At 40.4% G+C, this 26,948-nt stretch overlaps 1 protein-coding gene across 2 annotated transcripts in view; it reads left to right on the forward strand.

Moving 5' to 3' along the window:
- The window catches only part of USP22 (ubiquitin specific peptidase 22), a 112,396-nt gene that overhangs the window by 81,290 nt on the left and 4,158 nt on the right, over positions 1-26,948 (forward strand). For both annotated transcript variants that reach the window (XM_074597340.1, XM_074597341.1), the window contains 7 exons: positions 3,728-3,897; positions 10,764-10,911; positions 18,153-18,258; positions 19,988-20,146; positions 21,970-22,096; positions 24,924-25,015; positions 26,495-26,557. In XM_074597340.1, the coding sequence (XP_074453441.1) occupies positions 3,728-3,897; positions 10,764-10,911; positions 18,153-18,258; positions 19,988-20,146; positions 21,970-22,096; positions 24,924-25,015; positions 26,495-26,557 (865 nt within the window). The remainder of the gene's footprint in view (positions 1-3,727; positions 3,898-10,763; positions 10,912-18,152; positions 18,259-19,987; positions 20,147-21,969; positions 22,097-24,923; positions 25,016-26,494; positions 26,558-26,948) is intronic.

Below are 26,948 nucleotides of genomic sequence, written 5' to 3' on the forward strand. Positions count from 1 at the left end.
TCCCAGCGCGGACTAGTTTTAGAGACAAACAGAACCTCTTCCAGGAGAGCAAGACTGGCACCTGATTGGTTTTTCTGTATTTTGTATTCATGTGTGGTCCTCTCATTTCCCCCCCTTCCCCACCTTTAATAGCTGTACAGTTGCATTTCACAGAGAAGTGGAATTTCCTTATCTTGTTTTGGTTTTTTCATCTCGCCTGCGTGGGTGGACTTGCAGAACCAGTGTTCTAGATCTCCCTGCATCACAGCAAGCGTTGTTGCCCAGTATTGCAGATCTATCACTTAGAGCATTTGAAAAAACAAAGGCTGTTACTGGAAGAAGATTGAAGAACTGAAGCTGACAAAGGTAAGCCAGCTGCTTAGAACCCAGTTTTGAGGCCAAACGTAAAAAGAATTTCCCAGATGGGTTTACGTGTGCTCAAGGCACTGCAGAAGTAGATTCCTTGCTGCTGTGCTGCTTGCCTGTCCAGCACGTGACAGAATGCGGGAAGTGCTCGTAGACCATGCATGACGATTAAAGGGTGTTTTCTTTTTTTATGGTTATACCATACATGACAACTTTGTCGTGCCAGCAATATTAATTCATTCCAATATTTACGTTTACATCAGCAAGGTTCAGAAGTAAAACAGTGCTTTTCTGCTAACTGCGCTTACCACAAGCGCACACATCTGTGAATAGACTGTGTTAAGTATCACACTGGTTGCTCTTGCTCGTTTCAGAAACAGTTTATAAGAAACAGAAATAAAGATAATGCTATGAAGCGCAGCAGAAGTTTGCAAAGTATGACAGCTTCATTACTAGAAGCTTCATTACTGGATCCTGTTGGCAATCCTTAGACAACTAGCCCTCTCCTCCGTCCAGATACGGGCCACTGATTAGATGCTAGTCGAGACAGCTGTTGATGATAGCAAAAGTGGCCTTGCTGCGCTTGAGGGTTTGGCACATTATTTTTCTGTTGCTTTATGACCCACACGTTGCAACACTGACTATTCCAGTTAAATATTGCCAGGCTTTATTAATAGGGAGGGAATAGGTGTGGCAGAAAGTCTTCTACATTCTTAATGTTTTATTGACCAGAATGTTGTATAGACTTTAATTTTTAGCTACTTTTCTTTCCAACAAGTAGTTTTTTTCCATATAAGTTAAGCACAAAAGGATGTGGTGTTCTGAGTTCTGTAAGCTCTTTAGTTTACATACATCAAATTTTGATGTTTTCCAAGGTGCTGCAATTAGTTACGCAGTGTCTTACTGCAGTTCAATGCATCACACCTGTTCCGTTTCAAACGCCAGTTTCAGAGCATGGCAGCTGCAGTCGTTGCTCCCTCAAGGATAAGACTGATGTATGCTCCTTTACGTTTGTCCCTTTTTCAGCCAAGTAAGTTCTCATGTTTTGCTACATTCACCTTTTTTTTTTTTTTTAATTTTTATTAGGGTTTGGAGTATTCACGTTGCAGCCTTGTCTGTTTTGCAGGTTGGTTTGTCTCGGTTCATTCAAGTGAAGTCATAGCGTACAAAGCCCTCCATTTAGACCCATGAAAAACGGACACCAAAAGACCAAGCGAGTAGAGTGAAGGAAGAGCCGTCGGAGTTTGACGCCTGTAACTAGTCTTCTGGCGGCAACTTTGAGGAAGACTTGATTCTTGTGGTCACAGGGAAAGAAGGTCCAGCCACAGGCATGTAACAAATGATGCTTAATAAATGATTCCAAAAAGCTGCCTTTATGTGTTTGCTTTTACTCGTGATTGCTCAACAAGATGTCGAGAAGAAAAGTGATAGGGGGAGTCTCTAGCTGTACTTCTGGTCTTCTGCACTGTGCAGGCTGCCTTTGAATTCTGGCGCTAACCAGTTTTCCAGGGAGAAATAGGGAGAGACCCTTCTCCTCAAAACACCCTGGTGCATCTCAGGCATGTTACCGGCTTCTGTGTGCCCGGTCCGTGGTTTAAATAAAACCAGTAAGTTTTAAATGGAAAAATACAGGGGAGAGGTAGGCAAGAGGTACCGACCAAACATTTCTCCGCTTGCACAGCATGAACACCTTTCTGTTGTGGCGTTGTTTGCAGAGACGTGTAGACTGGGGATAGAAACAGGGTTGCGCACAAAGTTGAAGCATCACGCCGTATTTCAAGCTGCTACAACAAATTAACTATTTAACACTTCGCTAATGTTGTGCGTACACTTGTTGCCTCCCAGCGTGGAAACAAAGCAAATAATTACAGTAAGCGTTCTGCCAGGGAGAAGTTACTATAACGTAATGAGAAACTTTGTCCTGCGCTTTGATAAACAGAAGCAACAGGAAGCTGTTGGAAGGAGGATGGTGTTGCATTAGATACAGGGGAAAAAAAAATAATAAATGTACGAAAATAATGTGTCCGTCGCCTCCAGCTCAGAATGCGGTTCCAGCTGATGTAGTGCCGTTTCTTTCTGGTAACGTAGCAACTGGACCACACCTCCTCTGCTGAAAGATGCTAAAGAGCCCTTCGAGCACTATCTGGTGTACTGCAAGGGAACTGCACCATTTTTAATTACCACAGGATTGCCAGCTGATACCTTTTTTTTTTTTTTTAACCACACGCACACCCCACCCCCCCACACCCCCCCATGGAATGGCAAGGAAATTCTTCATTCTCTGTCAAGTAATCCTGTTTTTTCATTCACTCTTTGTGTAGTAATCCCATTTATATCGCAGAAGAGGACTTTGTTATGATACCGGAATTGTATCTATCAGTGCATTTTATCTTGTTTCGAAGTAAATTTTTGTTTTAAAAATAAGCATTCTTGTGCACCTGATGCTCTTCTCGTTTAGCACTCCTGTATGGTGGTATTATGTTGACATTTTGGAAGAATACTCAAGGATTTGAGCATGTTTTTCTTCTCGCTTAGACTTTGCAAATGACTGAAAGGTTTCCCCACTCCTAACCTCTCTTCTGTTGTGCAACAAAAGAGCTTTCCTTTAAGCATCTTGGTTTCCAAGCACAAGAAATCGTCTCTGGGCATTACTGAACGTTTGACTTAAGGTGTGATGAATCCTCTTATGCCAAGTTGAATTTTTTGATGTATACTGTAGATTGATGTTTAACTTAGCTAAACCAGGTGTGCAACTGGTATTGTTCAGAGTTTCTCTTTAAGGTTGTTTCGTTCGGATTTCGGGTTTTGTACAAAAATAAGATATGCTAAATCTGCACTGGATGTCACAGCCTGACTTGGTTTTGTCGAGGCAGTTTCCTTTGCTGCCTGTCTTAGAAAAATGATTGTTGCATTTTAACAGTACAAAAACCTTATTCTGGCTTTGTGACCTGCATGAGCGAAAGCCTTTTAAACTATCTGAAAACTTACGATCTATTTTAATGTATTGGTTTTGTTCTATAGCAACTTAACCAGTTGTTGTCGTTGCACTTTGGTATCAGTGTGGGGAGGGAGCATGCTTTGGTGGTGTATGGTAAAAACAGCCGTTGCAAAATAATGCTATTGGTGTTGCTGTACTTTGAGGTTTACTTTCTTCAAAGAATTTTAAAATAAATCCTAGTGTAGTTCAGAAAGCTCGTGCAGCTTGTGACTTGAGTACAACAAAATCAATAGCCTACCTAGAAAATATAAAACTGTGTACTTGGAGCCGTGCACAGACAGTAACTCTGGTCATATTGTGAAAACTATATAAAGATGCAGATAAATATACTGTTTCGTTAACTCGATAATGCTTACGCTTCCCCTCCCCCATCTCTCTTTATAGGTCTACGAGGGCTAATCAATCTTGGGAACACATGTTTTATGAACTGTATTGTCCAGGCACTTACCCACACTCCACTGCTGCGAGATTTCTTCCTCTCCGACAGGCACAAATGTGAAATGCAAAGCCCCAGCTCATGTCTGGTCTGTGAAATGTCTACGCTTTTTCAGGAGGTGAGTGCTGTTTGCCACAATAGCATCGCCTTTCCACAGATGCTGCCTCGCTCTTACCCCAAAAGGGATTGTGTTCCATTTGCAAATATAAAGGGGTTGCAAATTATGTTTCCCCTCAAGATGTGGCAAAACAGAGGGGTGAAGATCGCGTGAGACCCTACTGTCAAAAATACCCAACTGCTGAAAAGGAAACCGTTGGCCTTAGAAGTCCTATTCTTGAGTCACCCTTGTTTAGTCAAAGCTGGTATTGGAAATAATTACAGTGCTGCCTGCTCTTCTGAGACTGATCTGCAAGTCTTTAGTCTTAAAGCTGAATGTGTGCTTTAATTAAAGGTGCAAGTTGTAACTGGAAAATATGTCACAGGCTCTTGGGTGATGATGGGGATGAGAATAAAGCAGTAGTGTATAGCCTTGTGGTTTAAGGCACTGCATTATGTAGGCCTGCATAAATATTTTAAAGATCTTGATTCGGTGCTTTCTAACAGGCAGAAACATCCTTGCAGGCGTCTCTTAGGTGGAAATCCATTAATGGTCAGGAGGATGTAGAACAGTGAATGTGTTGGTACAGTGTGTGCCTTCCATGTACGAGCTGCTCTTCTTCCCCTTTCTCGTTCAGGTGGCTTTGCAGCGTGCCTTTCTTGCAGGTCTAGTCTGTGCTGTATGAGACAGCACAGTCTTTTCCTTAATTAATAGTCAAAGAGCTTTATTAACTAGCTTAGTTCCACATCTGGGATTATGGCTAGACATGGGCTTCTAGTTTTAAGGCGAGTCTTTGAAAACAAACAAACAAATCTAATGCTGTGCCTTTCCCTTAGTGATAGATCTGCTTTCTTGGTAACTGGCGGAGAGGGGAACGCCACCAAAAATCAGAGGTGGTTAAAAAAAAAAAAAAAGGCAATAGACCATGGTGCCACAGAACGTTTGAGATAGCTGGAGGTGTCTGTACGCACAGCGTGTCTTGTGTATATGCTGTCATGGAATTTCATTCAAACTGAGACCAACCTCAAATAGCTTTACCTTTATCTTGTGATTTTCAATTTGATTTTACTTCTGTGCCTTTTTCACCAGAGGTGATTCATTTTGGTCATTGCAGGTGAGTTAAACATACATGGAAGGCAAAGTCCCCCTCAGCCATTCCAGTACAAAGTTGTTTTCTGCTCAGCATGTGTGTTATTTAGCAACTTTCCATGCTGTTGATCAGTCATTAGCTATATGTTATACTTCTTATTTTTTTGATTTATTTTTCAATTATTCCTGGGTCTATCAGGAAGGGAGGTAAAAACAATAGGCAGGCATACCAATAGGTAGCAGCTGCAGGATTATTGAAACCAGATGTGCAGTTAAATGGGGAAATACCACTCTGCCTCGATTAAAAAAATCCGTCATGGTATAGAAATAACAGTTTCTGTACACTGTTAATATAGAAACCTATTTGTTTATTTTTTTTTAAAAAAAGGTACTATTATAATCTTGATATCCTTTCATCAAGTTGGGGTATAAAGTCTCATTCTGATTAATATCACCACATGCTGTTTACACACATGCATTTTTAAAAAAACCCCTTGGGAAAGGGGAAATGAGTATTACGTTACAGCTTGAGGGGCTGGAGGGAAGATCAAGACTGTCTAGGTAATGATTTTTACTTCCATTTTTGTATGTGGAGCCCTGTTGATGGCCTAGGATGCCTCTTGCTAGACTATGTGAAACAAGCATGTAACAAAGACCGGGCTGTTAGCCAAAATGGGGCTTAAACGCAGCATTCGCATTAGTTTCAGTTGTAACCAAGTTTAATTTCACACACAACTTTGGGAACGTCAGCCTTCATTTTCCCTAATCAAAATTCATGCCTACGCTTGCATTAGTTCTAATAATTAATGTTCTGCAACACGAGGGTTTGTGAATGAGGGAAGAGCCGTATCTGTGAGATGAGGCTGTGAAGGCAGCAGTACGGTAGTCTCTGTCCTTATTTCAGGTTGAAATACTGCAGCTCTGTGCTGTGGGAGGACAGCAGAAAGTGACTCAACCAACTTGAAGAAAAACTAGAGCTTAGTCCTCCGCAAGCAAAACTGTAGCGTCGGTAACCAACTCGGTATATTTTAACTTGCAAGCAGTAAATACCGTGTTATGTGTATAGCTCTGTCAGCACTCACTGTAAAATTCTTTTTCCCAGTGACTTTGAATTTCTCTACATTCAGAATTAAAACCAAAGTCTCGCATTTTTGGAGCAGACTGCTTAGCTTTCATGTCCCAACTGTAAGCAGGGGTTCTGATGAAGATTCCTACGCTGTTTTTGCAGAGATGAGGTCTGAATGAAGGAAAGCCAACCAGCGGAGATTTCAGTGCTATGGTTAAGAATTCCTTTGTAATTGAATTACCGGGGAAACTTCGGTTCAGGTTCTATCTTGTTTTTACATAGCTTTCCCACCGGGATTAACTGATGTAGTTATCCCAAGGCATCTTACCCAGTGACAAACGATCAGGGCAAGGGTTATTAACTTCATCTGCCCTCCACCCTTCTTTTCTGAAGGTGTGATCTTAGACAAATGGAATGCCAGGGGATCTGGTGAATGCATGCCAGGAAGAACTCTCCAGGAGAAAAAGAGGCTGGTTTGAACATTAAATGGAAGTTACTATACCTAAATAAGCAGGCTTTGCTATTTTTTTTCTTAAACAGAAAACACTTGTCCCTTTTCTTTGTTTATGATCCTTTAGTTACATAGGTCGTGTGATTTCTCTGTGATAAATAGGAAGCTACAAAGTTCTACCTTGAAGTAGGTTGATGGTGAGTAATGAGTGTCAGATGGTTCTCAGAACTGAGGGTTGGGGGGGGGGGGTTTGTTGTTTTTTTTCTTTTTCCCCTGGTAGCTTTTCTTGCGAATATGCCAAGCATTGAATCTCTGTTTTAAAAATATCTGACTGCATCAATTAACCTTCTCATTTGTGCTGCTTGAAACCTATTTCTCAATAGAATCATGACATGAATTACACTGCATAAGAAAAGGAATGAAAAGGATTTGGGAATAACAGATAGTGGTGAAACTGGATGGAGGGAAGATAGAACACACAGAATCCGTTCATTGAGCCTTTTGGCTGAAAGGGTTTGTGCGCTACTTTTTACCTACTGGTATTTGTGTTTTAGTTTTGCCTCACTAATGAAAATTAATTTCAAGATGGTCCACACCCCCTATGGTTTATAGAAATGATTCACAGAGTGACCCTTCAGGGAGGTAGGATTGGTGGGTCTGTATCTCGGTGTACTCTGTGACTGGAATAGCAAGAATACCTGGGAATAGAGCAGAACGCAGCGCATCCGCTCAGAGATGTAAAGAACAAAGCCGCCTTTATCCCCATCGTTACTCATCCTCATGAGCCTATCAAAGTGCACAGGACAACTACGTGGAGAGTTGAGAAGTGAGGACAGAGAGGAAAGAGGAGATGATTTATGGCTTTGATATCTCAAGATGGTACACTGTTGAAATGGCTTATGTATAAAATAAGTTACAACAAAGGTACAAGGGAGAAAAAGTAGTTAAGGCTCTTTACGTAGACAGAGGCCTTGCATTTTTATAATGGAAAATGCAGTTTTGCCAATTAGTAAAATCTCTTCTCTGAAATAAGTATAAAACATACAGAGCGTGTGCAGGCAAAATGGTTTTTCTGACTCTTTGAACCATTGCGCTTTGTTGGGAAACCTCCAGTAGGTGTTCTGTTCTTCTGCATTACCCACTCCCTTTATCCATTGTATATTTTCAGAACGTTTAAAGTCTTAATTGAGAACCAATTCTCAAAGAGGAGGTTTTGGCTTCTCAAGTTGGACTGGAGCCTGCTGTAGGATTTATGCCTATAAGTTCTTGATTACAAAGCTCCGAGACTGTTTAGTTGGTACATATGCAGGATAGATCGACTGTATCTGTTCACGTAATTGGGAAACTTCGATGCATGTGCTTTTGGCAGGAGGAATAGAAAGAAGTACAGATGTGTGTGGTGGTGTTTTGGTTTATTTTTTTTTTTTTTTAAACCTGACTGGTATATTTTTGGTAACAATAATGCAAAATACAAAGCCTAGAATTCTCTAAATCCCCTGTAGATTCTTTCTTTTAGACTCCAAGAGCAAATGTTTTAAGCGCAAAAAAATAAAGTTACTGTTATTTGGGTTGTGTATGAGAATGGAGGCTTTGAATCCTGGTTTGGTTTTTCCCCTTTTTTTTTGTCCTGCAACAGCAATTAAAGAGCGTATTACCAACCATTTTCAGATTGCTTGAACTAGTTCTCTCTGGTATAAACAACTGATACTGCTGAATTGAAAACAAATTTAACAAATTTAAACAAAAATTGTTTTAAACTGTGTTTGGAAGAATCGTGCTGTTGAACTGTTTTAAAAGGTGACTTGCAAATACATCATTATTTATATTTATACACTTTAATGAAAAGGTTTGTATAATAGTGATTGAATAAGACTTTACATGGACTGTCTTTTCCTTTTTGTGGATTGGCACAGCTCTGACAGGCTGCTCTTCCCAGCAACAAGGAAATGGCAGAGATGGGATGGCCGTTTTGTACATTCCAGTTAAATATTGCTACTGAATGTGCTCTTTTGTTTCATTTTTGATTTATTAGAATAGTGAAGCTTTCCCCTACCCCCACGTATATTCACTAGCGTTCTTACTAGGTGTGTGTCTAGTTTCTGTGTGATAATAGCTAATAATTTGATAAAGCTTCTTGTTAGATTCTTCTAATCCTCATGAAGCACTGGAGAATGTAAAATCTGCTGGCAGGTCTGGTGTCTGCAGTGGAGTAATTACAGAGAGTGCTGTTGGATAAAATGACCGGAGAGCTCTGGGACTAATTGTAAGGAGTGACAGAAGAGAGAAGTTTTATTGCTGCAGTTCCCTGAATTATGTTGAGCAGCAGCTGCGTCAGCAGATTTCAATTACCATACTACTGCTCCAGTCCCTTGGTGTCATTCTTGTTGGCATCAGAGTTAACTATTGATCTTTTTATTTATAGAAGCATTTTGTGGTGTTTGGCCGCAGAGGTATATCTTCTTGTTTGGAAAAAGCGGAGCTTGCAGTAAAGAAATTTCTTCGCATGGAAATGCACTGAAACCATTTAGAAAACCCTGCAAATATGAGGACTAGATGAGAAGGTTATGCTGCCTTTTGCCTACCTGTCCCTTAAAATACAGTATGTTTTATCTAGGCAGGTTTGTAGCACAATGCCTGTGCTTGCGCTGATGTAAAATGCTCAGAGGCTGGGCAGGGAGAAATTTGGGGGAAGGAAGCCTGCTTTTCCGCTAAAAGTGAGAAATTTTATACCGCTGGGGTTTTAAATCTTAGTTTTGATCTGTGCGGCTTACTGTCTTCTGTTTGGGAAGAGTAACTGAAAATAAACTGCTATCAATTTGATAGGATCTTGGCAAAGCATAATCATAGATTTGCAGGCACCCTTTACTGGCAAATAACCTTTTCCAAAAGTTGGGGAAGGCAAAATGACTTAGAAATTTTCACTTACTAGAAATAAAATGTTAGTCCGTTAAATACAACCTGAAGCCCAAGGGCATAAACAGTTTTGGGCCTTTTCTGGCTCCCTGCAGGGACACCACAAGCATCTCTGCTTTGCTTTTGGAAGGGGAGCCGTGGTGCGGTGGCTTGGGAGTAGACACAGAAGCCGGCGTGCCGGAGAGGGGACTGTGAGCTTTAGTCTCAGACCCAGTGCCAGGGCTGGCAGCAGCAGCAGCGAGGACCTGGGAAGATAAAAGTAGAAGAGTTGCAGCGATAGCACTCGGATGGAAATGGAGAGGGGAAAGGAAGGAGCTGAACCCCGACCTGGGGAAATACAGACCCTTAGTGCTGGGGGGGTGTTGTGGGGTTTTTTTGGTGTTTTTTAGGTGGGACCTGGCGGGTTTTTATTTTTTAAAACAAACAAACAAAAAAACCCAGCACGAATTTCTGTAGGTAGTTATCTGTCCTCCTCTTCTGCGCTGCTTTACCTCCCCAGCTGTGTGTCACCGCTCCGCAGTGGGGTTTCACATCACAGTTTTGCTGACTGAATAATTCGTCTGTGTCCTCTAATACTCTTCTCGCAAAATCACCTGGGGCAATTTCAGTCGCTACGATAGCCAGCTCATCAGATCTTGACTGAAGCTGATTAAGAAGCAGATGCAGGAGCTGGTCCAGGACCAGAACTCCGGCAGCGACACCCTGCAGGAGCGGTGACGTGCAGCTGACGCTGGGACGGGTGAATGAAGTGTATCTTCAGCTCTGCGGACAGCTGGGCTGAATAAAGTTGTTTCTAAAGCCTTGCCCTGCTGTAGTGATACAGTAAAAGCCCAATGAGGCTGCTATCCTGCTTGGAAGTTTATCGGTAAGGTGGGACCATGCACAGCCACTGGGTGCGGAGAGTTGCCGTGGCTTGGTTCAGGGGCTGGATGGCACTTAGCATCTGATATCCTCATCTTCACTGTTTGTCCTGATTTTGGGGGGGGGCATGTAATTTGTGAATGAAATTGCTGAGCTCTTTCAAATGTAGGATTTTTTTTTTTCCCCCTCAGGTTATTTTAATAAAAACCAGTCGTATCAGTAAGGACTTTTTGAGTATTGTTCCCCCCTTCCCCTTTGTTTATTTATTTTACCTTAATCCATCAAAATGAAGGAATTTCAAGGGAGAAAACTGAGGTGCTCAGTTCTGAGATCACTTCTTCTATATTATGTGATAAAAAGCTGTTTCTGTATTTTATTATTGAGGCCATCAGAATTAAATGGTTTAAATTTATTTGACAAATTGCACTCATTTAAGTTTTTAATAATGAAATGCACTGAGGCTGTGTAACTTGTTAACAGTCATGTCCTTCTCTTTGCTTTGAGCAGTTTTACTCTGGGCACCGATCTCCTCACATTCCATATAGGTTATTGCACCTGGTATGGACTCATGCACGGCATTTAGCAGGGTACGAGCAACAAGATGCACACGAGTTCCTCATTGCTGCATTAGATGTGCTACACAGACACTGCAAAGGTAAGGCTTGCACCCAGTCTTCAACCAACAAGGAATATTGGATCAAAAGGAGGTAGAAAAATCTCATTTTGAATCAAGCGGAGTGTCTTTCGGTACAGCAGTCTTAGCAAATTCCTTTTAAAATGTTTGGTAGACTTAAAGGAAAAGATTTATAAAGAAATAAACCATTCCCACTGTCAGAAATTACCTAGAGTTAGAAGCAGACAAGCCTGTACATTGATTTGAATCACCATCGTGTTCTTCTCTTATTGGCTGTGAGTCACTGTCTTTTCTTTTAAATTGCCATTTTAATTCTATTTATACTTGAGGTTGTTAGAACTCTTACTCAGTGTGTCATGGGACTGGTGAAAATAACATAGGGGAAGCTATGGCTGTTCTGCTTAAATATTATTCTGCTGTATTTATGATGCCCAATTGCTTACAGAAATGTGAATAAGAAAAAAAAAATAATTTGGTTTTAGTATCTCTTATTAGTCTGTATATAAAAATGTGGAATTCTACAATATGGTAAAAATATTCAGTGACGTGCTTTTAGAGATGAAGTATGTAAGTCTTGAATTGATTTGGTAATATGATAGAAAATTATGTATTTCATGTTAGTTGACTGAACTAAATCTGAACTGAAAATTTCCCAATCTGTCAATGTTTGTTCTAGCTTGATTCACTTAAACACAGAAATTTTTGCTATTCTTGTTGGGGAAAAATACTAGGGTTGATACTAGCAAAACAAACAAAAATCCCTGGTCACTAAAAATAAGCTTTAAAGCACTCAACTTTCCTCTAGTGCTCTTAGAAAAAGCACTCAGAGATTAGTTGTTTGGCTTATCACAGGACTATCAAAGGGAGGGCTGCTTTGAAATAGTTTGAAGTCTTGCTTTTATCTTTGAGATAGCCTCACATGGTAGCAGATGTGCTTGTTCAGATCCATAATAGGTGTCCTCCAAAAGAGTCTTCTCCAAAAAGGGTACTTCTAAGGAAAGGAGAGCAGTCCTTTTGTAATTACTAATATCTGTCATTTGACAATCGCTAACTGAAATTCAATAAGCCTAATGAAACCAGTGCTGAAGTACCGTAAGGAATAGAGTCTACCCAAATACTGACCTCTCGCTTCTTCACACTGAATAAACTCAGCTGTGAACAGAAATTCTTCATGGTTCCCGTAAAGTTTCCGAACCACCGATGTAACAAATCTTGAAGCTTTTTCATCATCTTTGATATAAAATGGTGTTCGTACTTCTTCTCTGCTTCCCGATTCGTTCATGAAGGAGTAGCAGTCTCTTCTCAGGATTGTAAAGAAGAAACTTGCAACAATAAAGGTCCCTGCACTCTTTTCAGACTGATAAAGAATCTGAAAAGTTTTACTTATTTATTAAAGTGTGGTTTGGCTTTAAATGGAGAGTCTATCTTACGTATCTTCTGGAATTGCCAACGCAATCAAGCTTTCTCAACGGTTTCTTTATTGTTGGTTCTATTTGGCCTCTGCAGCCTGAATGAAAATGGAACTGGGATTTGTCCTAAAACTTAGAAAGAATTATATGTTGGAAACTTTGGAAAGAGTGTGTGTACACGTGTGGATTCTTTTACTACTGGGTGGATATCACAGATGTGTTGAAAACGCAGACTTCTGAATTGATACCAAGTTTCATAATGGTTTCAGCCAGTTTGAATTGAATTGAGGGTTTTTGCGCCCTTGGTACTGAGCTTTTTTGACTTGTGGCAAATCAGTACAAGGACTGAAATTCAGTTATTTAATGGACATCCTTAAGTTTGAGCTACTTGCATGGACACAATTAAGCTGTTACAGTGCTACTAGTGGGAAGGCATTAGCTCTAGATCCCTGACATCTGTGCACCTAGGTCTTTAAATCTCTGTTTCTGAACAAATGGACTTTTATTAAACTACGGTAAATAATCTATTCCACATCAAGGTAATTTAAAAGAAGCGGTTGAGCAGTTGTGTGGGAACCAAACCAGTTTATCTGAACCAGAATTTCAAGTATGGTTGTGATAAACCGCTTTTGGAATGAACTAGTTTGCTATGTAATGAGAAAGTTTTCCCACTTACATACTTGTGCGTGCACACAGACACACACATACAGGTATACACATGTAAAAACATTATTACTAATAGTGAGAATACATCCTGAAGCTACAATAAGCAAATAATATCTCCCTTGCAAGTATTAAATATTTATTTTACTGAATCAAAAACGCTTTTAAAGCTTCCAGTCAATAGTAATCGAGTTTAGAATTAATACACGATGAAGTAAAATAAAGTATAGGGAAAAGTTTTGTCCAAAGGCCCTAGCTTTTGGATGTTATTGATGATCACCAAGGCTTCAGGCACCAAAGTAAACAAAAGCATTCCTTATGTTAAGAACTATATAAATATCCAGTGATATTTGTTTGGCTGACACTGGTAATTTATCCCTTTTCCATTCCATTTACTCTGCTTTCTAGGGAGTGTTGTAACGCAAGTCCGAGCAGGCTGTGAATGCTCGGTATTGATATCTGGCGTTGCCTAAATTAGGAAAAGTAGATTGTTTTGATGGGCATTTAAAGATAAGTTTTGTAATACGCCATCATAAAAGCATAAAATCAACGGCCCTGAGATTCTCATAGGGGCTGGCCCAGGTAGTTGTTTAGTCGTTGTAAATGCTGGTTGAATATATACTTTTAGTGGCATCTGTGAAGTTTGGGAAGCCCAGGATACCTGTGTGATCACCGTGTCTCAGAGTTATAGCTCTCCTCCTGCTGGCACTGCTGTGTTGAGCCGTGGCATCTGTGCAGGGCGTACTCTGGACACTTAACAGGGCTCCTCTCTGCTGCTGCACTAACATAAAATGCTTCTGAATAAAAAGAAATCGAGCCTGTCATGCATGTGCTTCATTCCAACTGCTGGAGAGGGATGGACTAACTGCAAAGTAGCATTATGGTGGAGGGGAAAAAAAAAAAAAAAGGCTTAGCTATTAGTTATTCCTCTTGCTCTACCATTCACCCAAAGTGTGCACCAACTAAAAAAGCGAGAACTTTCTTGAATCTGAATGCTTTTCCCCGCGCTGCTCCTATAAATGACATTTAAAGCTGTACCTGCGTTTCATGCTATTCCGGTCTCTCGCTGGTTTGATAGCGCTCGGAGTTCTGCAGTGTTTCTGGTACCTTGGCATTTGTGGTCCTTCTCACCACAAAAGCTTCCAAATGAGGTTCACAGCTCGCTCTCCGTCAGATATTACTCTGCCTCAGATATTAGCTTCTTTGCCAGAGTAGTGCCATAAACACCATGCTTCTTCCCCAGAGTAATGCCGTGAACAGCCTGGCTGTGTAGGTAACGGCCACCTTCTTTCTATTAAAGTCTAACCATTCACCTGGATGTTGGCATGTATTGCCTTTGATCTTTAAAATACACGGCAACTTTGTTTTTTCAGTCTCTGAATGTGTTTGGATCATAGAAGATGATGGTGATCACACATTGATCCGTTGCTTCTTGCATATTTTCTGGGATTCCTCTGTGAAAAACAAGTAGAAAAGTATACTCTGCTCTTTGTGTGGGATCCTTCAGGAGTTCTAGGGCTCTTTGTTTCTTAGAGGAATGTAAATAATGGGTATTTCTGCCCAGTCTGTAAAGCATTAGGTCAGCTTCTAGTCAACACGACAAATACATCTTAATTATCAGTGCTGTGGAAGAAATTCAGGGTTCTAATTCTGCAAACTCTCATGAGGGTTAAGGTTCCAGTCATCCAAATACTTTGTAGTTTACTAGATTTCTTTCAGACATATTCAAACTTGTTATTTTCTTATATGGAGCAAGGCTGCAATTCAAAAGTTAATGTTCAGCCCAGGGAAATCACTGGCTGTATTTTAATTTTTCTTTTATTGCAAGAGCAGCAACAGTCAAGCAGAGATGCGTGTTTGTACACAAAGGTTCAAAAAGCAAGACAGAGAAATTGAAGTAATCCTATATTTGTATCCCAAACGTTACTCAGCCAATGTCATTCAGTTGTCTAACAAAGGAAGCATAGTACTTTAAAGCTGATTATTCCTCATTTGTCTGGTTTTCATGAAGCATTTTGCATTCATCTTTAACAAGGTCTGCTACAAAGCTAATTTGAAGCCTGGTGCTAGGTATCATGACAGAAAAAGAATGCTGTGCTGAGATTTGGGAGTAAACCACTACCCTGCTCTGTCAGTTCTGCATGGTATTCTTAGGAACTGGTAAAGCATATGCTTGTGAAACATGTCATCTGCTACGCTCCGTATAAACTTATGTGTACGCTGCTTCGTCATAACGAATAGCAGGCACGTGTTCACAACACTGGGAGCCAAAGGAAAGCAGAAAAGTCAACATTAATGTCTTATTTTGATAAATGCCGCTTTTAAAATCTGGCAATTTTTTAATTCCTTTAATTCCTTTTTCTCATTTGGAATTCTCATTCTCTCTACATACTGGAAGTTGGAGGCAAAATGTGTTTATTTTATTTCAAAACCAAAAGCAATGTTAAAAAGTATAGCTATTCTTACAGTTGTTACTTATGATTTACTTTTACTATATTGAATGCATATATATTTGAACACAAGTTAATATGCTTCGTTATTGCACCGATGCAGTAGTATCTTCTGTGTTGGTTGTTTTTTTTTTTAAAGACTCGCACTTAATTTGAATCCAAACTTTCTGCCATTCCCATAATTACATTAGTGTATACATTCATGTATTTTCAAATCTGGTTTTAGTCTTGTGCTGACCATTCTCTTACAAGAAGCTGCTGATTTCCCTAGTAGGAATTATGTCCAGCTTGGAGAACAAAATGTAGGAGACTAAAACCTGCTTTGTGAGACAGAAATGTTGAAGGGAACCTTAACTTAAGCACAACAATCTCGCAGCTTCTAGTTGTCAGCTGCATAATATACCTCCTCTCAGCATCTGTTACACATTGACAACTGTGAGTAGGTGGTAATCTTACTTCTTTCCCCGCCCCCCCCCCTCCTCTCCAACCAAATGTCATGGGAAATAACGTTGAGTGGGTAATGCCCTTCTGTTTTGCTGGGAACAAGCTCGCAGGATATTCTTTGGAGACCCTCTCGTCACTGATCCTAATTGAGTTGTATAATTGAAAAGGGAGCGTTGGTTCTCTCCCGTGGGCGGAGATGGCTGGCTGTTAAAGGTGTCCGACGGGGACGTTACCTGTGGTCCAGTGACAATCTCTAGACACTGCTTCTCTGCTTCTGCCCCCTTGAAACAAAACAGGGAGATAATGTATGAAATGGTGAGATTACAAGGATGTGGCAGTTGCGTGTTGTTTCTTTAAAAAGAAAAAGCGTAGTTTTAAAAACAAGGATAAAAACCATTTAAAAAAAAAAAAAGGACAAAAACCATTTTGAAAATCCACATGTAGTCTTTAAAGCTTATAAGTGATCTTTTTCTAAAGGTGAAGAGTGTCTTGTACAGTCTCTCTACTGTATGCTCTGTTCATTAGCTTAGCATAATTGAGACCTTAAAAAGATCATAAGTTCAGTAAGATTTAGCTGAAATTCCCATCAAGAAATGCCTGAGACCGGGTCTGATAACCCCCGACTTGAACCTTGTACATTTGAAAGCTAATTTTAGAGCGTTTTGTTCAAGAGCCTTTTTAAGGAAACAGTATGCTTTTCTTGACAATTGAAACAGGAGTTTCTAAAGCGGGCAGCGGAGTGAGAGCTGTTCTGAGGCATTTAGGATCTCATTAACTGAAGTGGCCCATTGCAGCTCAGTAGGTATCACCTATGTCTGCTTTTCCACGCTTAGTATCGGGTGGAACCTTTGTCGGTTTACATAATATTTTCCAACAAACTTCATTGGGGGGAAAAAAAAAAAAATCTCATTCCCTTCTGCGGGAAGAAGACTCCAGCCTTAGACATAAGAAAAGTGGTGGGTTTTTGCCCTATGCTTTTGGTTTCTTTCGGTGTTTTTTTTACATGCTTGACTAGAAATTAATTATTTTTGAGGAATAGCTCTGATTTGAGGACTCAGCAACTTGGTATTTGATTTCTGAAACTGAAATACCTCCTAGTAAGTTAAAGATACTAGGAAATCTGGCAAAACTTGATTCTGTCTTAGCAGTTTGTGTTGTAGGAGGTTGGAAGACATCTTAAGATGTACTTTACAATTACAAAATAATTAGCTGGTGCCGTGATATAGTTTGTGTGTGCCTCTCTGTTTATCAAGCAAACCCGATTGCATCTGTCCTGCCCAGGAGGAATAAGCAATACAGTCTTGGAAAGCAAAGAAAAAGTGTCTCACTCCTGGCTCACCTATGGGGAGTGGAAGGAGCGTGCTTTAAAGCTGTGAACTGTGCCGAGAAATTTTTGGCTATTTAATGGTCTGGTTAGTCTAAGAAAGCTGAACTGGCCTAATCACAGCACTCAAATCATAAAAATGAATTGCCGTGCTCCCGAGACCTGCAGTGACAGTTCATAACGCCTAAAAGATGGGTATGCGTTCATTGTGCCCCTTGGGAACTTAGAGGATTGTGGTGTCTCTGAAGAAGCTGGAGGAAGACACGGCACTTATCTGCCCACTTCAGATAAGGACATCTTTCATTTTCTCACTGGTGAAAACTTGAATGGAAAGTACACGTTTATGTTGAAAGGACGGGACGCAGGGAGCAGGCTGGAGGTTAACGGGTCCTAAATCTCCCCTCACTACTCTGAGAAGTTGACTGGGGTAGAATTAAAAAGCAGCATCTGCTGACGGCTTCTCCTCTGTGTTCGTTTGGGGAAGTAACGTGCTATCGAATGCTCTGCCTAAGCAGAAATTAGTGCTTCTGTGGTAAAGAGCTGGCCATTTGTTTAGATGCAAATGGTGCACGGTGGCCCTCTAAGTGAAGTTTCAATGGTCTTCTTCATGAACCACCTTGGCAACTCCTTCATCTTAGGAGCTGATTTTACACCAGATAGGGCAAAGCAAATCTCTGTAAAGGGAGATAGGGCTATACCCTGAAAAAAGGGGTTGGCTGACAGCTGATACGGCTTAAAGCTTCGCCTCTGCAGGAGTTAACCTTCTGATTATAGTCTGTATTTTGCTAGGAGTTCTCTTCTTGTTTCCTTGGTTTTCTTTAATCACATTTTCAGGGTTCCATGTTGTCTATGTGAGCATGCAGGATGTTTATAAGTTTGTGTTGTAAGGAGTTACTGGAGACATAGTCCAAGACAAAGCACTGTTCCCTAGGAGGATTTTTGACTTCTGAGTCTGTGTTTGCGTTCCTCCAGGTGATGACAATGGGAAGAAGGCCAACAACCCCAACCACTGTAACTGCATCATAGACCAAATCTTCACAGGCGGACTGCAGTCTGATGTTACCTGTCAAGTCTGCCAGTAAGTACTCTTTTTCTAATTCTCCGAACTTCTGTTAATTCCTAACTCTTGACTCGAAGCTGTAGACCCCCCAGAACAACAGCGTATACTGAATCTTTTCTTTCTTGAATACCGATAAAATACCAGCAAAATGCCAGCAAGACAAGAACAGTTTAAATACGGCATCAGCTAGGTGCAATCAATTCCTAGTTAACTGGCATATATTAAGACATACCAAAAAAAGCTACCTGAAAAGTACCACAGGCTTATGGACATGAAGTCGATAAAAATTTTCTTTAAGTCCATAGAAATTTTTACTAGTCTGTAAAGGATTGTTCTTTTCCAAGTTCACAAGGAAAAGACTTCCACGATCTCTTTGGTTTTGAAAGCATGGAATTGCCACTACATTTGAAGAAAATTCGGATACGCAACCCTACTTTCCTTCAGTTAGGAGCCTCATGTATCATCAGGAGAGGTTTCAAAGAGGCTGATAATAAAATCTCAGATACCAGCAAGTGAATGTTTTACAAGAGTAAGGAAAAACGTACTTGTTGTTCTGCTCTGTGTACTGGAGCAAGTTGACTTCTCTTTCAGGGTGTTTGGTGTTGCCATAGTGCAGAAGTCAGAGTTCTTGTTTTTTGTTCTGTCTCGCATTCTTTATAATTACGCACGCTGTCCTGCAGATGGACTGTTGTGCTCTGCTTGTTTGAATCCGCTTTTATTCTCAGTTTCCTGGAGAGATTTGCAAAAGATTTACTGTAAGGAAAACGGATGAAATTTTGTTCTTTGCCTCATAGAGCCACAGAATCCTTATATGATAATAAAAAGCTTGATGTGTTGTGACACAATATTAGCATTGATAAAACTGTAACAAAAGAAGTTTCCTTTTGAAAATTGACAACTCTTGCACAAATGAAGCTGGAGAGAAGGCAGAATATTGTAGGCTTAATGAGAGCACAGAGGGAAAGACACTAGTTTTAGAGGAAGAGAGAACTCAAAAATAAGCATAATGAGTACTAACAGAAAATGCTTCCGAACTAGGAGCTTAGAACCTTGAAGTTCTGGACTTCCCTTAAAAATATAAATACTGGAAGAAAAGATTTGAGTTAATACAAGCTAATACTTTAAGAAGCTTTTTCTATAGTCTAGCTGTTGGCTTGTCTTCAGCTGTGTTGTAGAGAAATCTGATCGAGAACATACGCTGCTGCTTGATGTGTTTATTCTTTGGCCCCTCAAATTCCAAATGCTCTGAGAGATGCTACTATGAACTGCAAAGCTTAATTCAGTGCACTACTGTCTAGCAAAAAATATTTGTCTCTCTCTTTATTGAAGTAGCCTTAAACACAGTCTTGACCAGAGGCCCATGCTTCTAGACTAGTTGGATTGTGCGTAGCTGTCGTCATAGATGTTGGCTGGTTTATACTGGTCAGTGGTATATCCACTGCCGATCTCTGAGTAACCCTGCTTGTTCCCTTCGAGTCACAGGGCTCCAGTGAGTGGGAGAATGTGTTAAATGCGTCTATTTTGCATTTAGTACATCACAGCACATACATTTCCTAAAACATATGGCTTTTGAATATTTGGGAAAACACTGTGGAGCAACTGTATTTTCTGTCATCTTTGAGTGCCCTCTAGGGGTGATGTAGATCCCGTAGTTCTTAAAAGTAAGTATCTGGTGTTCACCCTAAAGTGGGAGAAACTTAATTTTACTTCCTTTAAACATGTGTTAAAACTGCTTTCTTTTTCATAGTGGCGTTTCCACAACGATAGACCCATTTTGGGACATCAGTTTGGATTTGCCAGGCTCCTCTACCCCGTTCTGGCCACTGAGTCCGGGGAGTGATGGCAGTGTCGTAAATGGGGAAAGCCATGTATCGGGCACCACCACTCTCACAGACTGCTTGCGAAGGTATGACATGAGACAAATACAATTTTGGTGGGGTAAAAAGCGTTTGGCTTCATTCTGTTCTCCAGGTGGCACTGAACAATGGGAGTAAGTGATGCTTTGTCACGGCATTATCCCCAAATAGCATTCTAATACACGTTTTACTTGTTTTGCATAAGAGAAAGTGAGAAGGCAGAGAAGGCTCAGAGCAACAGAAGGCCTAACAATAAGCAATCAAAACCAGTTGCCACGCAATGCAAAAAGAAAACAAATTTTACATTGGCTGCTGCCAGGCAATGTGCTTTTAAATGATTGAAACCACTAGTGTCTGCCTCCATGTTCTTGGTTCTGTCAGCTAAGCAAGCGCATAAAAAGAGTTCACGATGCATTTAATATTTGTCTAAATGGTAACAGCAAGTATGAAGCTGATTTTGCTCTAAGCAGAGCTGAAGGTCAGCTACCGCCAGCTTGGTTGCGGGGATGGCGTTAAGAATTAAAGGAAAGGAGCTTTCAAAAAGAAAAGATAATTTTGAGCAGGAAACTTAGGCATCTTGGAAACGGGTAACTGGAGAGAATGTTATGGCTTCATATGCAGTTAACTTGGATCTTTTAGCAGATCTGACAGTCACTGTCGTGTGGCAAATGAAGATATCTGAGGAAGAGGTTATCTGTAGACTGGGGCAAAGCTAATCCTCTTGAAATAAAAATTCATAGCCTCTGACATCTGATTACTAACCTTCTTGATACTTTTAAGATCAATAATTTTAAGAAAACAAGGGAACTAATACAAATGAGAAAGTGCTGATGCAGGAATGCAGCAAGAGGCAAAACTGGTCGAATTTTGTTTTTCTTCAATTTGGGGATTAGTAGAATCAGAGAGAGGTGATGATAGGGAAGGAGAAACATACAGGTTCGAAGATAGCCTCAAAAATTACGGATTTTGGAAAGAAGTTGAACTCTTGATGGATAAAGAAGATGGGTCTAGGTGTTTACCAAAAATTAGCAAGGGGGTAGAGCATTAGATTCCAATATTTCACAATATTTCATCTCAAAAATCGTAGTTGTAACGCAGCCCCGGGAGATGATTTATTTGCCCTGTGGAAGTCTAAACTTGGAGGAAGAGACTTAGCGGTCCATCTTCCTAGCCTTTTCTGTGCTGACAGTTTCTGAAAAAGTGAGAGATATTTTGCTTTAGTGTGTTGTGAGAACACAGAGGTAGTTTATTTTCTCTAAGCAGCTCCCTGTTCTGTAATGGTCTCTTCCTATAGCTCCCTTGAGCATTTCTGTCTGAAAATTTTGAAAGAGATTTTTCTAGTTGTCAACACTTGGGTTTTCTTGGAAGATATCTGTATTTTTGAAGAGAACTTTGTGTTTACAGCCCTTTCCATCTCAGAGCTTTGATCCTAGCCCTGGAGGGCTACAAGCTAGGAGAGTGTCCTGCAGACTAGCGTGCAGCTGAGCACAGAAGTCGTGTCATCTTGCTTCAGAACTTCCATATCCAATGTTTTTGCTTCTGAAAACAAAAGATCTTTGCTTTCTGTATGAAAATCAGCTGTGCTGTTGTAGGAGAAGAAATAACATTTTGCTTCTTTCTCAGACACTGATGCATTTCAGTGCAGTGTTCCCAAGTACAGCAACGATAAATGTCAGATTTGGATATCTGAACCAGAGCACTTTACATTATTGTAGATGTTGGGTTTTTTCCAAAATGACACTTAAAAGCCATGAACTCTGTCTCTTGTGGTGCCAGTGACCCCCAAGTAAAAGTGAAATAAGTGTTTCCAGTATGTGTGGAAAATCATCTGATTGTTTTGTGCATCCCTTTGCTTTTTAATATTTTTTTTCAGGTTTACAAGGCCAGAACATCTAGGAAGCAGTGCCAAAATCAAATGTAGTGGTTGCCATAGCTACCAGGAATCTACCAAACAACTCACTATGAAGAAGTTACCCATTGTGGCCTGTTTTCATCTCAAAGTAAGTTCACAGGGGGCGGACAGAGCAAAGGACACGTATTCTCTCTGAGAGGATGAGCTAAATTCTTGGACATATCTTCTGGGTTTCACCGACTAATCTTTTACAGTATAAATTCATATAAAGAACAGCTTGCGTGCCCAGCTAGATTTCCTATTTAGATAGTATTACGTTATCTGTAGTGCAGCTTTGCAGTATGTCTGTGGGAACCTAACTCATCAGAATCTAGAAACAAAATGGAAGGTGGTACAATACCTGAACCAGCGTAGAAACCGATCTCCAGTAACACTTACTCATCCTGAGTGCTAAAAATTTTACCTGACGCTGCTAGTGGAAGAATGCCACAGAGGAACTCTGTGTTGAGGGAAAAGCATGAAAAAGTTATCAATTGCAACGGAGAAGGCTTCTTGTATCTTCCCAACTGTGGCGTAGTTTTCAACACTTCCAATCCAGATTATGTCAGGTGCAATGATGGGAGATAATGTCAGATAGTTTAGTGCTGTACAATTTATGTCTTAAATATAAAGAGTATGACTGGGGTGCAGAGCAGGCAGCTGTCGCAAGAAGATGAAGGTCATTCTGTGGCAAGAGGCAAAGGGTCCTGGAAAAGTGATGCCACAGGCCTTTGTAGAAGCAGCCGCCGTAGTAATTTAGCTGCATCTTTGATCTGCGCGAGCTTTTCAGATGCGGACCTCTAAGTTCTTGAGTGTCTCCTGGGACAGAATGACAGTCCTCTCATTGCTGGGCAGCAACTGACGATCACTGGCCTCAGCTCTTACCATGACCAGTGTCTCAAGAAGCCACCTATCTGATGGTGATGCTAATTAATGTCACATAAGCTACATGAAGAAAAACAGCATTTTACCTACAACATGGTGACTGGAAACAAATTTTAAAACAGCAGCCTGTACGCTGTGTACGAATGAAGCTTGTATTGCTTCTCTTTTCAACTGGGGAATGGTGAATTTGAAAGAACACACGTTCCAGCCTTTTGCTCCAGAGACTTTGTTCAGTTGTTCAAGTCTTGCATGGTTTCTAGGCTTTGAACTTTGGTAAAACACCTGGGTAACTTTAATAGTGTTGGAATTAGACCTTTATCTTGTAGCTGTCATGGCAAAGCGCGTGCTGAACTTTTGCTGTAGCATGGAGGCAGTTTTTCTGGTTTATTTTCCAGTAGCCCTCTAAGCTAGGTCAGTGCGTTCATACTGGAAAATCTAATAATCTGTGTAACTACAGTGTTGTGGTCTCACCGAGCAAGTCACGGGCTGTATTCAAGAAGTGATTGTAGTTTGGAATTGTTAAATTACATAGCAACTCCATATCCGGCGTAGCAGCAATTTAAAATTTATTTTCAAAATCTGGCTTGTACAAAAGGTGCTTAATGAAATGCAGAGTTCTTGACATGAAAACAGAATGCCATTGGAAGGTCCGTATTTGTGAGAAAAGATTGATTCTGCTTTCTACTGGAAAAAGGTGTTACAGGTGGAAAGAATTCCCTCTTAATTTACAGGCCTTTTCAGACTGTTTGGGACAATCAGCCTTCAGATGTTCGCCCCCATACCCCAGCAGTTCTTCAGCTGCGTCTTGAGTATTAACCTAGACGATAGGCAGTGTGATATGCCGAAGATATTAGCCTGGCTGGAAGAGATAGTAGCAAAATTCCTTTTTTCTTTGGCTGTTTGTGGTCTTCCTGAAGATGGGTCTTGCATGACTGACTTGAGGTTTTGGGAGTGCTTGGCTGGCTCCTTGGCTTTTGGGGGGAGTTTTAGGGGTGCTGGGCTCTTGGTTTTGTTTTTAATTTTATTTTATTATTGCAGAGTAGTTGGCAAGATAGACCTAGATTCTGTTCTTTGGGCTAGGCAACGTGAATGTGCTCAACCCCTTTCCGACGCTCAGTTCAGTATTTGTGTTACCCAGAATGATTGAAGATATTTCTTTTTGAAAATAAATTACTTTTCCTAAGTGATTATGTCGTCCTGTCCATGCAAAATGCAAATTTTGCTTCATGTGTTCAAGCAAAAAAGAAACACAAAAGATAAGAACTACAGAAGTCTCAGCTTTTCACGTCGGGATCTGTTGCTAGGGAATTGTTATGGCACCACAATTGGAAAATAATTAACTTGAAGTGTAAATAGAGCAGAATTTCTGAGAAATGGAGGGAGAAGCTGCCTTTAAATAGAAACTCATTCATCTCTTTCTGGTATTTGTTCCTGTTTCCATTTAATGTTCAATCGAGAAGATGAGGAGAGGATGGTGGGTATTGCAGGCTCCTTTTGGTGGAGGGACAAGGCTTTTTTATTATCATATTCCATTTTTGCCTTAATTTGAATTGGTATTTCTGTGTAGGCTTGCCTCCTGTCACTTGAGATGATTGGATGGGTGGATTAAGTGTGTGAATCTGATGGCAAGCTCTCATTGTCACCAGTTTTGTGTGCTAGTGTAGGCAGCAGCCAAGCGTTTGAACAGCGCATAGTACAAATGAACACTGCTTTGGGTAAAGGCTGGGTGTGCTCTCTCTGTTTAATGTATTATTTTTTTTCTTAATGTCAGTTGGGAATAAGTTTGTATGTATAGATATTAAGGTAAACAATCGAATTAATACTGTATTTTCCCCCCACAAATTGTCGTTTATTTTCCTGGTAGAAATGTGTTAGCATTTACGCAGGGGTTCCCAGCACGGATAGTTGGTAGAAAAAATTTGGGGGTGTCCCTGGATATTGACTGCTCATATGCTTTCATGTTACTGTTCCTAAGCTTAGGACATTTAAAAAAGACACAAAACTTAGCCTTTCTCTAAAGAAAAAAAAAAATTCTTCCACTTTGTCTCCAGCGGTTTGAACACTCAGCCAAACTGAGGCGAAAGATCACTACGTATGTCTCATTTCCGCTGGAGCTGGACATGACACCATTCATGGCTTCCAGGTGTGTACCAAGTTCAAAATCCCCCAAAGACCTGGACAGAACTGTTTACCAGTTCGTACATGTGCATCATGAAACATGGAACATCCTTGAATCAAGGTTATAGAACAGTATGTATAATGATACTTCTGCTGTAAGCTTCTCCTTGAAATGTGCATCTTTTCTAAACTAATTTTTAGATAAACTGTTGAGTTTTGTTGCCAGAAAAGGCTTTGTATTTATTTAATTTTTTTATTCATGTGCGTTATGTTTCTGGTTGCATGTTAAATTTATCGACTCGGATCCATCATGCCTTCAAATCTCTGCTTTGGTCCCATCACCCAAGTGCCCACCCACCAGTCATCTTCTGTAATTAGGCAGATGAGACGTAACCTAATGCCTAACCCAGTATTTCTGAAGTTATAAAAATCCTTCCTCTTTATTCCCGCACGCATGCAAATCTGGGGTTTTTTGTTTTGTACCTTCAACATCTGTTTAAGAATGCTGCAAGAAGAAAAAACATACTCCAGTTTAAAATAGGTATTTCTAATTGGTATTTAAACAGAAACAGTAAGACTTCTCCCACCTCCCAGGTTTGTGAAAGACATGACATTTGTATAAATACACCTTTATGAAAGGAATTTCATCAGCTTCATTAATGAGTATTTGTCAGGTATTCCATTCAAATATACAAGAGGATATTCAGATTTCATTTATACCTAAAGCAATGCAGAAAGCCCCAAAACACGGCATCTCTTAACACAGGGACTCTATTTGATGCTTAAATTTTACTAGTAATTTCAAGCTTCGCCTGCTCTTCCCAAAGAAAAGAAAAGTCAATGCTTCTGCCAGGAGAGAAAGGAGAGCCCTAAAGCTCTGTTAAATAGCGTTATGTTAAGAATATATGGTTTATTCCAGTATATTCTGGAGATTTTGAGACTTCCCTGTTCCTCTGTGGTGAATTCTCCCTGGGTAGAACAGGCTCTGCTGATGAAAGGTATCGAGCATAATGGAATATAGATGGGATAATCAGCAGGCATAACTCAGTAATCTGAATTTCATCGGCTATGAAATCAACAGCGTAATCCTATTGCTGCTGTCAAAACACAAAATGAATTTACAAGTCAGAGCCAGAATGATTGACCCATCACAGGATAAAGGATTGATGTAATTAGTTATTTTTCCACGTTTAAAATACAAATCTTTGCTTAACCCCTTTTTAAGCTTTTTGGATAGGACATTTGACGTAAACAGATCTGTATTTGCAGCAGTGAAGCCTTGACCAGAAGGAGAAATGGTGTTTCTTATGTAGCGTTGCTGTGAGAACAAATAAAGCATCTTTAGCATCCTAATCAGCAGCCCTTCTCCGCTGCTAAGCAGCATCGGGCTTTTGAATGAGGCCCTGGATTTGGCAGACAGGCTGTGTCATGTAAAACCTATTTCCTCGGTTTGGGAAGCCACTGCTTTTAAGTGACTGGATTTTTGTGTGTGTGTGTGTTGCAGTAAAGAGAGCAGAATGAACGGGCAATACCAGCAGCCGACGGATAGTCTAAACAATGATAATAAGTAAGTGGTACATTCCATGACTCCTCTTGGGAAAGGTAGTTGGTTTCTAGACGGAGTTGTACAGTCTGCTGTATATCCCGCAGTGCGAAGTGCATTACCATATCTGACAGCCCAGTAAGTCTGAACTGTTGAAAAATAAAGCTTCGTTCACTACAGTTGCCTACCCTGTCGTGGCTTTGTGGCAGCTGACTTTCAGATCTGAAGGTGGTAACCCCAGCAATCGCTCTATGAGCAAAATTCAAAGCATTGGTTACGGTGTTAAAAGGGATGGGTGTTTCCTTTAAAGAATCCTGTTTCTCTTGCAATAGCAAAGGGAGTTGCCGAGGACCGCAAGAAAGTTTATAGAACACTTAACACTCAAAGTCCCAAGTGGATGACCGCAGTAATTCTG

The sequence above is a fragment of the Larus michahellis genome, chromosome 8, assembly GCF_964199755.1.
Source record: "Larus michahellis chromosome 8, bLarMic1.1, whole genome shotgun sequence".
Classification (NCBI taxonomy): domain Eukaryota; kingdom Metazoa; phylum Chordata; class Aves; order Charadriiformes; family Laridae; genus Larus; species Larus michahellis.